Here is a 12,532-nt window from a genome sequence, read left to right as displayed (position 1 = left end):
AGCCATCCTGTGGGTTGCTATGCAGCAAATCAGGAATCAGCTCACTCTCATGCTCCTCTTGCTCTGAAGCTAGCAGAAAACATGAGACGTCCTCTCTTCTGTGGAATGGCTTGAGCCTGTTAATATGGATTACCTATGGGGCTACCCCACGGACTCCCATGTCAACCAGATAGTTGACCTCCTCCATCGTGGATATTATCCAGAAGGTCCAGTCCACTTATCTGGCAGAACTCTAGGTTTGGTAGGCTCCATCACAAGGATTTCCTGGTCTGGGGTCCAATCCACTTGAGAGGATTAAAGGGCATGCCAGTATTTATTTAATTCTTGGCTTGCCTTAATATTTGCTGATGCCTGGCCCATCATCTGTGCCATCCTCCTTCTGAGGTGAAAAAATATTCACCCACTTGCTTGTCAGGACCTGGAGGGGTGGCTTCCAAACCTTCTCTGATTAAGGCAAGGGGCCCCTTCACTGAATGTCAAAAGAGAAGCTCAAAGGGGCTGAAACCAACACCTTCTTGAGTCACCTCTGTAGGTAAACAGCAGGCATGGTAGGAGGAGATCCCATTTCCTCCCTAGGGGCTCTTCCAAAGCACACAGCATGCCATTGAGAGTCGTATTAAACCTCTTAACCAGACCATTGGTCTGGGGAAGTAGGAGGTGGAGAACGTATGTGTTACACCACATTCCTTCCACATTGCTTGCATGTAACTAGACATGAAGTTGGATCCTCTGTCAGAGACCACCTGTTTAGAGAAACCAACTCTGGTAAAAATGCCCAGGAGAGCCCTGGCAACCACCTTGGCAGTTACGGTCTGAAGGGGTATAGCCTCAGGGTACCTGGGGGCATGATCAACCAATATCAGGATGAACCTGTGTCCACCTGATGTGGGAGGGTCCAAGGGACCGACAATGTTGATGCCAACCCTCTCAAATGGTGTGCCAACCACTGGCAAAGACTGCATTGGGGCAATGACACTGCCTGCAGTCTTGCCAGATATCTAACAAGTGGGACGAGTCCGGCAGTGGGACTCCACTTCTGCTCCCATCCAGGGCCAGTAGAAATGTGCAGAGAGCCTTTCCTTGGTCCTCTTAGTGCCAAGATGACCAGCTAAGGGCACCTCATGTGCCAACTGCAGAAGGAAGGGCCTGTAAACCTTGGGTACCAACAACCTTTTGAGGGCACCAGGTTCAGGCTTAGCGTGCTCACTACAAAGGAGCTCACCCCCCCCACCCCCAATAGATCTTGAATGACCTAGGTACTTCACCTTGTATTGGGCATTTTCTCTTAGACCATAGAGAGAGTGGCACTCTCTCTGACCCTTACAGAAGTCTCCCCTAGAGGGCCCACCTTCAGCCAGCAGGCATTGAAGGCCAGGGTGATCCTCTGGGTTGAGTACCTCTCCATGAGAAGGGTCTTCTGGCTCTTCTCCCTCAGCAGTTGAGTCTAGGGTTATCACTGGGCGTAACCCATCCGGAGCTTGGATCCCAGTGGGTGTTGCTGAAACAGCAGGAAGAGAAGGAGCATCCTTCACAGAGGTGGTCTCTTGCTCTTCTGTTCTGCCTTGGGTCTCCCCTTTGGCGTGGGTAACTGACTAGCAGTCAGACCCTGATTGACCAGGGACCTAGTGACTGCAGCAGCAGTCAGCGGTAGCCCATCAGAGATCAACCCCAACTCTACTAAGTCATTACCCAGTAATATATGGGCAGGCACATTGTCCTGAACCAGGACAGGAAGCTTTGCTGTCTTGTCCTCAATCTGTATGATGACTAGAGGGATAGGAGATACTGTGGGAGGCCCACCAGCTAACCTGGTAGTTCTCAGAGGAGAACCTACATAGTCATCTGGCATGAACAGGGTCCTGTCCACCACTGTCATGCTTGCCCCAGTGTCTCTCAAACCAGTGGAAGGCTGGCCATTCAGGAGGACACTTTGTAAAAATCGGTGGGTATTCTGTGAGATGGTAGCCAGTACTTCTGAGTACTGGTCCCAGGCCTTAAGGGACACTAGGGAAATCTCTGCAGGAGCACTGACGGGGGATTCCTGGAGAGGAGGGGAGGACAGTGGTCTCCACCTCAGGCATGAAGCAAGTGTAGGTCAGGCTGACAGCCTGGACTCCAAGTGCCTTACCTTTACACTTGGGGTCACCCTTCTTGTGGTCCAGAGTCCCAGAGTCCCAACAAGTGCCAGGAATGTGAGGTACTGTACTGGAGCCACTGGGAGCCTGCTTTGCTGCAGAAGAACTGCTACTCTTGCTCCCACACCCATGAGACTTATCGCCACTAGAAATTTGGGTCTTAGGAGAGGGGTGTTTAGGTTTACTTGACAGTGATTGCTTATTGGACTCCTCAGCCTTCTGAGAGGTCCCTTTCTTTTTGTCCTTGTCCTTTACACTGGGATCCTTAAGGGACATCCGGTGGGAGACCCACTTGTCAGCCAGCTAGGCCAGCTTAAAGGCATCCAAAATGTTCTGGTCAGCAATGTACAGATGCAGCTCTGGTGAACGGGCTTCAGAAAAAGCTCAAAAAACAAAAGGTGGGACAATTCAACTAACGTTTTCACCTTGTATCCATCAATCCACCCCATCATGTTAATATGTGCGGCCCTCACCCAGTCAACCCAAGACAAATTCTCTCTCTTTTTATATTCCTTGAACCTTTTAAGTATTGGGTAGGTGTCTTGCCAACATTGGCAACCAAAGCAGCTTTCATGCACTCATAATGGCCCCTTTCACCCATGCTCAACCTCAGAATGCAGTCATAACTAGTCTAATGCACTCTACTTAACAAACTCTTAACCTAATCCTGTCAGTCTACATAATTGATTTCACAAGCCATCTCAAAGGCTTAGAACCCTTGGAGAATATCTGATCTCTCCACATAAACATTTAATAAATCTGTCACAAATTTAATGGCATGAGACAGACACACCCAACTGGTCTAGCTGAAGTCTCCACTGTAGCTTTCTCTAGCTGGAGTCTTTGATGTTCAGTGTCTCTATCCTTGAGTACTGCTTGTTTTGCCGGTTCCTCTTTTTTCAACTCCGCTTCTGTTTCCAACGTTTTGTATTGAAATGCTAACTGTTCCCTTTGTAGCTCCAATTTTAAAAGTTCAATCTTCAGGGCCTCCACCTGAAGAGTAGTGTGAGGTTTAGAAATAGAGGCGACAGGAGAGGTGACAATCCCAGAAACAGATTCAGTAATTACCCAAGTGGTAGGGTCCTCATTGGTTCCATCCCCCCCTTTATCAAGAGCATCACCTTCAGTCTGGCAGTCCACAAGGCAGCTATAAGCTCTGCCCTAGACATATCCTCAAAGTCTAACTCTCTGGCTTCACAAGCACTCTGGAGAGCCTCTAAGCTCATCCTTGTCAGTTTGCCATTTGCAATAGATTCCATTACTTGTAATGTAAGTATACTACCATACACAACTAAACCTCAAATCAAGTGTGGATATTTTGAAGGTGGCAAGGTTACGCACTGAGCTTAAAACCATTAGCATCCCCCACTGCCACCAATGTGAAGACTGGAGGGGGGGTATCTGTATTTCTGCCCCCTATATGGTAGAGTAGAGACACAGAGCACCCCAGCCAAGGTTCTCTATATGGTAGCTATGGATGAGCAACCAAGGCTTAAACGATCAGGAGGTGATGCAGGCTAGTTCTTAAGTACAGTGAGTGCCTAAACCCCTTCAAAGGAATGTCCACACACTATGTTAGTCACTAACTCAGTTCTTTATATAAAAATAAGATTCAGAGATATATACACAATTCAATAACATACTTTGTGCTTTAGTAATTCTATAATAACAAATCTATACAATTCTATGTGGTACCACACTTAGGGCCTCATTACACGGTAGGTGGTAAGGGTTTACTGGTACCGGTAAGGGCACCGGTACCGGTAAACCCTTACCGCCTTACTACGAGGTCCCTTTGCGGGACCCGACCTTAACGGCTGGTGTAGACCAGCCGTTAAAGTTGGGACCCGCAAAGGGACCTTGGTGCTAATTAGGGTACCACAATTTGCGGTACCGTAATTAGCTCCTTCCCCATTCCTATTGAGCCCTATGGGGCAAAAATGGGAATGGGGAAGGGCCATGGAGAAAGGGGGAATTAACGCCCCGCCAACCTTGGAATGGGGTGGTAATTCCACTTTTCTCCACGGTGGTACCAGTATACCGGCGGCAACCATGGTGCTATTAACACCATGGTTTACCGCATAACGTGTAATGAGGTCCTTAGACTTTAGATTTCTTTAACATGCATCAACTGCTGACAGTTATAATAGAGCATACAAACCATTCAGTAAGGTGTATCAGCATAGATAATAAGGAAGGAAGGCAGGTAAGGTTAAGTAAGGCAGAATGTTTTCTTTGGATACAGATGCACAATTCTGAATGAGGAACACGCCCACCTGGGTAGCCTGTAATAAAAGAATTAACTAGCCAGTCCATAAATGCTCAATAAGTCTTGCTTCTTGGTTAAAAGTTCATCCACCTCAATGTGCCTGAAGTGGAAGAGTTTCTTTGATGGATCATCAACAGTATCCTTCGAGGATGGACCCCTTTTGAAGAAGGAGCCACTGGGCGTCGAGATTCTCACAGAAAAGTGGAACACTGCACTGGTGCCGATACAGCAGCTTCAACCTTTGTGGTGCTCTTCGACAATTGTTTTCTTGATGGTGGAAGCCCTAGGAAGGTGAGGCATGCAGTAGACCTCCATGCAAAGTGTTCAGTGCCGCAAGTAAGATCCTGTGGACTTTAAAGACCTTCGGCAGTGATGAATGCAGGCCAAGCAGCGGGCGTCAGGAGTTGTATTCAGCGGTCCTCTGGTTTGTCGGTGCTGCAGATGCATCACCTACCTCGGGATAGCTTTGCCGATCAGGAATCAACCACAGGCTGGACCTCGGACCTTCGCTCCCTCAGTGTCTTTGTGACCTCTTTGTCAGCTTCTGGTGGGGGGAAACTCACCGGCGGACTTATCTTGGTAGCCGGCGACCTCAACCTTCTCCGGCGGGACAAAGTGGTCGACGTTGATGGCAAGGGATCCCTCGTTCAAATGTTCTTAGGCAATGCAGAGCTTTTTGGTTCTGGCCGTCGAGCAGCATGGCATCAAGGTGTCCCCTCTTCTGGGTGACACGATTGAACTTTGCTTCCAGCGGTCATGGAAATCTTCCGAAACCCAGTCGACACCAATGGACTTCGACGATCCTCGATGTCAAGGCGCTCTCTTCAGGATTCTCGGCGGACTCCTTCTCCGGATGTCAGACTCATAGAACTGGCTTCCAGGGTCCCTCAATGAAGAAAAAACGTTTTCCATGATGGTCCCTCGTAGCTCGGGGAGCGGTCTCCTAAAAAGGTCCACTCTTGGATCAGTCCTCGACAGATTCAACAGTTCTTGGATTACATCGAATTAAATGCAGCAGCAATCTTCTTCCTCCAGCTCAGCTTCAATGATCAGCTTCAAGTTTCAACATCAGCTTCTGAACAAATTGGAAAGTGGGGGGTCTCCAGATATACACATCTGTCTTTCATTCACTCTGGCTGAGCCACGCTCAGTCATCCAATCACACAGAAGGGCATTCATGTAGGTAGGCAGCCGATCAGGCTCACCGGCAATTAGACCATTCACCTCCACCCAGACACCCATAACAATGAATGTGGATTTTCAGCACACCACACTGTATTCATGTCAGTTTCAGGCAGGGCTGTCTCATTCATTGTATCACACACACAGAACCCAGGCACCCGTAACATAGAATGCATATTGGTCACATACTCTATTCACACAGGTTGCACCCCAAGGGTGTACCCACAACATACATTCACGGGGAAGGCTCCAGCCAGTCTAGCCTGGACGTCCCCACATACCATATATGGTTCTTCCACCCAACAGCTAGTCAGGGGAAGGAACAGAGTCAGAGCTTCCCAGGACTTTGGGAAAACAAGGTAACAGCAATAGAAACCAATCGGCCACAGGTGCCATCTTGCCTTCTATCAGGAATCCACTGATTCTTATGGCCGGGCCTGGGTATCCCAAAATGGAGGATACTCAGAGCGCCTGTCATATCAGCATGAAGCTGCCAACAGCCCATACCCTGCTCTGTGGGCAACACACAGGTGCCCAAAAACATACACTAAGGGTACAGGGCTGTACCCCCCACCCCTGGGTGCCATAAGGGTATCCCAAGGGTCTCTGTTCACCACAAACAAAAAGAAAAGAGGAGAGCTGCACTGCCAAGGGTCCCAACTAGACTCCTGTGCAGAAAATAAAACAGAACACACATGATAAGGGCGTACAGGACAAGGACATGGAGGCCCTGTCCCTCCAATGCATTTCCAACATCACAACCACACAACACATAATGAGGCGCAAAGTGTGTTAAAGGTGATCAGCACCCTTTGAAATATTGCTGATTCTCAAGTCAACATGTCTCTACTGCATATAGTCATAATACCACCCACTGGAAGGGGAACATTCTTGTTATTTTCCAAAGCAATGTGATGTTTGAGAATACACAGAATTAACATACAGTGAAGGTTAGGCTCTGCGGACAAGGACATCACACTCTGTTTTTTTTCAGTTTATATGATTAATCTCACTTTAAAGGCAACATGAGGGTTGACTCTTTCTCTTAAGCATTTACAATGTGTGGTTAGGCATCCACGCGATTAGCAGAGTTTCATAGGGCCAGTGAGAAGGCCATCAGTTCTGGTTCAGTTTGGAATTCTGGGACTTGCAGATTTCCTACATTTTAAACGGGAAATTATAAACAAGTCCCAGAATCCAATGAGTCAAATACAAGACTGGATGGCCTTCTCAAACATGGCCACAGAAAATTTGAGTGTTCTGCATAAGGATCATTGCAACCTCAAAACAAAGCAGAATCAGGAAGCAAGGCCCGTGCCATTGTGGCTTCATTTGTGTGATTTTATGCAGCAAACTTTGTCTATTAGCTGTCTGTTCCAATTGCAATATGTCAGCAGAATGGAAAAGCAGGCCTGTTGCCTCAGTCGGGAGTGGCCCCACAGAGAGTGAGAAGCCGAACAAACAGATAAAGAATCCTAAGCAGTTAGTCAGGATCCAAGCCCACTTTTGTGATTACTGAGTCATCATGAGGCAGGAAGATGAGTGTGATAATAATCAGCCAGCAATGAAGAATACTTGTATTTCTAATAATAAACTAAACCTTACTTCGATCATAACTCGATAAAACCTCCTACGTACGTTCCAGAGAACAGGAACTCGCCCAGGAAAAACCTTTTACATTGGGGAACTACTGTTTTGTCTACATTGAAGTTTAGCCTAGTTCCCTGCAGGTTTCACTTGCTCAAGAAACTGACATCTATCTTGAAGAAAATGTTTATTTTTGTCTGAAAGCGATCTAAACAGCCTAATACTTAAAGTGAGTGTTAAGTTCCGCCCTGCGTCCCGCTACGCGGTGACGCAGGGCGTCCTAAATAAAAGCCCCGCCCCCGCGTTCGGGAGGCAGTTCGGGGGCCGACCAGCAACCTGTGTGGGTGTATGATTCTTCGGCTCCCGCTGGAGCTGCGCAACAGGCCGCGCGGCCTACCAGCATTCTGCCAGCCCCCGCGCGCGCAGGCCGAGGGCTGCCAACATAACAGTGAGTGTTAAGGTTGGATGTGTAGTAGGATGTAGTGAGTGTTATACTTGGAGTTTCAAGTTGCATTTGTTGTGGTATACAGTGAGTGTTTCTTCCTTAACGTTGTTTTCCCACTCCTTGTAGATGTACTTTTAGTTTTATTACCTAAACTCTTTTAAAAAACGTTTTTTTAAATACTGAATTCCATTTTTTTTGTGGAGATGTTGGGAGTATGACATATAACCTATGCGGTATGAGTGTTTGCCTTATGAGTGTATCAGCATATGAACTTGTCATATGACTCACATGGTTTCGATTTCATACATGTGCGCAATTTAAATCGCAAATGCCTTAGGTGCATATGAACATTCACATCAAACTTAGTCCTGACTTTAATGTAAGTTTTTATAGTTATAGTAGTGTATGCATATATGTACATAATGTTAATTTCATGTACATGCAAGTCCAGTTAGAGTATAGGATGGCCATTCATTTAGTGCATGTCTTTTAGCCTTTATATACATAGGTGATTGTGTAGTAAAAGCGTGTATCATACAAATCTATGGTGTAAGGCATATGAGTGTTTGGTGTGTGCCTGCCATGATTGTATGTTTGGTGTGAAGTCACTTTAATGTGAGTTTGTATACATTTAGGAGGCATATAAAAGTGTTACAGTTCATACATGTACACACTTTGCATCTCCTGCTCGTTTGCTAAACATATAAAAAGTGACTTCCATATCAGTTCTGACTTTGATATGAGTTTTCATATGTACATTAGTGTATATGCTGAACATGGACATCTCCTGCATGTACTTGTACGGTTCGTATAGAAGATGTACAATGCTTCTGAGTGTGTGTCATAATATCATGTGCCACAAGAGTGTGTGCCGTAAGAGTGTGTGTCGTGTGTGTGTGCCATAAGTGTGTGTGTTTCATAAGTGAGTGCCGTGAGAGTGTGTGTGGCAAGAGAGTGTATCAGGAACTTACTTTTACTTCTGTCTTCCTTGTTAGGGAGGGACAAGAGCTGCCCCTTGTTTCTAGAAAATACACAAAGAATGGTGCAACGGTATCCGTTTCAGTGTGAGCCTAAACAGCAGGTAACTTCTGGCTGTCCTTTCCCAGCAGCGTCTACGCCTACAGTGATTGACAACCAATGGGAGCTGCATGCAGGAAAGTGCTATCACTTCTCAGCACGAGCGGAGAACTGGAGCCAGAGCAATGAAGACTGCGCTTCCAGAGGATCCCGGCTGCTATTGGTGCATGATAAGGAAGAGCGGGTAAGGCATTGGGGTACTGGGCCTGGCAGAGCTGGTGGGTCCATTTTACTACTGGATCATACAGGGACAGTAAGGCATTACTTGTGCATAGGCACAGCTGGTAAAGCATCAGTGATCCATTATTAAGTACATCCAGTAAGGCACCAGGGCTAAAGGGCTATCACAGAAGCTTGTTATATCCTCTTAAACGAGTTCACTATCGCACATAGGGCTGGATTGCCATAGCTAGCCAATGATTCCCTTTCCCATTCCCTGTTCTCCCTACCGTAACCACTTCAGTGCCAAAGACATTTCTGTGAATATCTGCAGAAATGCTTGCGAGGCACACATCTGCAACTCTGATGACTGCCCCATAACCCAAAACTACAGCTGCCTGTGTGGCGCGACCCCTGCGTCTAACTATGTATCTCAGGGCTATCTAAGAAAGCTTCAATTCCTTACAGGTGTTTTTGTTCAGAGGGACTGTGTTATTATTTGGTAGCATGGGAACCAGAGAATTCTACCAGGGCTAGGCACAGTCTTTTCTCGACATGTCCTTCTGTGATGGGTGCATCCCTCCTGCTGATGTACAGCCACTCCCATGCCTTGCAAATGGGTTTCAAGAATGAGACTGACGTAACTTGTCCAGAATAGTGGCTCCTTGAGAACAAGGGCTGTATATAATGTGAGGAAGGGGGTGTTCAGGCAGCTGCATTGGGATCCCTTCTTAGTAGATTCATTTATTGCATAGCTCTACAAGTACCCGGAAGACAGTCCATCAATATGACACTTTTCCTGATTGTTAGTTTCCTTCTATGGCATTGAGCGGCCAGTGGTTCAGAGAATGTTGGGATGCAGGTGCAACATCCTATACATGGGAAATAATACAAGCTGCGGAAATTCTATTAGCATAAAGATTGGGTAATTTTTAGTGTAAGTGTGTCTGTCTTTTACCACAGCATTTCAGGTCATTTTCAAATTGGATTCAGTATTGCCATATACTAGAGATCACTGTGTACGGGAGGGAAAGTGACCCCTGACCGGCCCATAGAGTCAGAGCTCACCCTCGAGTACCTTTAAGACAAGATAGCTGCACCTTGAGGTGGAAGGGGTGCAGGATTTCTTACTCCGACACCAATCAATAAGGACAACTCAATGGTTTGGCAAAGGGGAATCCGTTTAATGACAAGTACAAAAAACGGGGAAACATTGGAAATCAGCAGTGGTGCGATTGCCCGTCTCGCTTCAACTCCCAACAATCTTCATTCAAACAGTAACTGTTATACTCAAAATTCGTCATCAATTGACGTGTAACACTCATAAATTTGTCATGCAATTCTATTGGTTGGAAAAGGTAACTTATGTATAGGTGCTATATCTGTATATGGTAATGGATTGCGAGGATTGGTTAACTCTTATCAGGAGGGAGTCTACACCCTTCCCTCTAACATTACTCATATAGACGTCACTAAAAGTACGACGTCCCATTGGTTCTACTATCTGTAGGACCCTAGATTATCTGGTCCATTGTGATTGGGTAGGTTACACCCCCAACCATAAATATCCACTTTAATTAGCAGCATGCGGAATGGTCACCCAAATGCTGGATGCCCCGGCCTCCCTTCCATCAATCAGTACTCGAATGGCTATGTGTCATTTAGTTGGCTGTGGTCGACCGCAAAACTGTATCTTCTTGTCAGGAAAAGTTATGGTATCTCCTGTTTTGGGTGACATCAGACATTGGTACCTCTTCGCGCTTGGCTGGTCACGTGTTAGCACAACATGAATCTGCTTCTTTTTCCTTCTATTTGCGCATTTAATTCTCATTTTGGTCTGCCACCTGCCTGGGCCTCCTTATCTCGACCTTCACGGGGCAGGCTGCTCTGCTCCTAAGATTCGATTCTCCGGAGCTGCTTTCTGCCTCCCTTTCTTGTTTTGGCCTCGACTTCCCAGGCACGGCCTGCTCTTTGCTGAGTTTTGATTCCGCTGTCTTCCTCTTGTTTTAGCTGGAATATGAGTTCAGTCCTCTTCGACCCTTAGTAACCTCAGTTAATTCTGCTTTTGTATAAAGTGGACTCGCACTTACATAGCGTGCTTTGTTGAGGTAGATATATATATATAAGTGGCACTTGCCGCTCTATTCTTCGACTAAGCATAGCAAGCCTTGCTGCTTTCTTAGCTTCTTGCATTCTTGCGTTACAAGCATATGTACAGGCGTTAGCTGGTTGAATATCTTAATCCTGCTTACGGTTTAAGTTTCCTTATGTTTCAACATTGTCTCTCCTTCTAAGTTCATGCTGTCCTTATTCATGATATTTCGTCTCTGTGTGCCATTCATTGATTGTCGTTTCTTTCATTTGTGAGTCTGTCCGGGCCCTCGTGACATCACCATACATCTTCAATTAATGCCTTTTGAGTTTCCGCTGGAACAATATTTAAGCAATGTTCATTTCGTGTCATTTGCTGGTAGGGTTGCCTTAATGGATACCTCACTGTCCATGGTTGTCAGGTTATTGGCATTTCAATGGGTGTTGCTCTTCTGATAGGCACTGGACAGAGTCCTAACGCGCCTCTCTGCTGGTTTATTTGTTCATCATACGTCACATAACTTGGTGTGAGCATTCCTGGTATTTCAAAATGGGTGGCTGGAGTGCAGGCCATATTTGGGACCTCTTCTATACTCCCCCCTCTGGTCGGTTCATCAACCACTTCCGCTTCCTCTTTTGGAATCGTCTTACTTGGTTCTTCTGTATCCATTTCTTCTTCGTCTTCCAGGTTTGTACATGATGGCGTGAAGGAGTGTCTTTTTGGAGTCCATATTTTTATCACTCCTTTTAGGCTTCCCATTGTCTTTACATGTTCGTCCTTTTTCCATGTCATTAGCTGGCATTGTCCATTTGGGCTGCAATAGATCCATTTTCCTTCATATTTTCTGCGTTTCCTAGAGTACAAGAACTTTGTACCTTCTGGCGCATGCTCGCTTGCCTTCACAAAGTCTCTTATTTCATCATCAGTTAGGTCTCTGGGCTTCCATCCTGGTTTGACATCAATCATGATCTTCATCCCTATGGCTTCCTTTGCAGTTTTCTGGCATTGTGAAATTATTATCTTCATAACACAAAATACTAGTAATATCATTACTAGCAGGGCTCCTAGGAACGTGAATGCATTTGTCTTTATATGTTCGTCCTTGTTCCATGTCATTAGCTGGCATTGTCCATTTGGGCTGCAATAGATCCATTTTCCTTCATATTTTCTGCGTTTCCTGGGGTACAAGAACTTCGTACCTTCTGGCGCATGCTCGCTTGCCTTCACAAAGTCTCTTATTTCATCATCAGTTAGATCTCTGGGCTTCCATCCTGGTTTGACATCAATCATGATCTTCATCCCTATGGCTTCCTTTGCAGTTTTCTGGCATTGTGAAATTATTATCTTGATAACACAAAATACTAGTAATATCATTACTAGCAGGGCTCCCAGGAACTTGAATGCATTTGCCATCCATTGTGGAACCCATGAAAATAGCGATCCAAACCAGCTGTCATCATCAACTTCGTCTGTTTCCATGATCATCTGGTTCTGTAGATTTGTTAGCATACCTATGGCTTCTGTTAAAGTTCTGTTTTCGTCGTCGTGAGAAGGTATAAATGTGCAACATTATTCTCCAATTTTTG

The 12,532-nt window shown here is 45.9% G+C and overlaps 1 protein-coding gene across 7 annotated transcripts in view; it reads left to right on the top strand.

Annotated features, from left to right (window-relative positions):
• LOC138580197 (killer cell lectin-like receptor subfamily B member 1B allele B) overlaps nt 1–12,532 on the top strand; it is a 208,430-nt gene that overhangs the window by 103,126 nt on the left and 92,772 nt on the right. For 4 of the 7 annotated variants that reach the window (XM_069650545.1, XM_069650546.1, XM_069650540.1 and 1 more), the window contains one exon: nt 8,725–8,879. In XM_069650545.1, coding sequence (XP_069506646.1) covers nt 8,725–8,879 — 155 coding nt within the window. Of the gene's footprint in view, nt 1–8,613; nt 8,880–12,532 lie in introns of all 7 variants that reach the window. The other 3 variants (XM_069650544.1, XM_069650541.1, XM_069650539.1) reach the window with 2 other exon arrangements.

Source organism: Ambystoma mexicanum, chromosome 3p (assembly GCF_040938575.1).
Source record: "Ambystoma mexicanum isolate Mex_15411 chromosome 3p, UKY_AmexF1_1, whole genome shotgun sequence".
NCBI classification, from domain to species: Eukaryota; Metazoa; Chordata; class Amphibia; order Caudata; family Ambystomatidae; genus Ambystoma; species Ambystoma mexicanum.
This window is presented reverse-complemented; position numbering and strand designations above follow the sequence as displayed.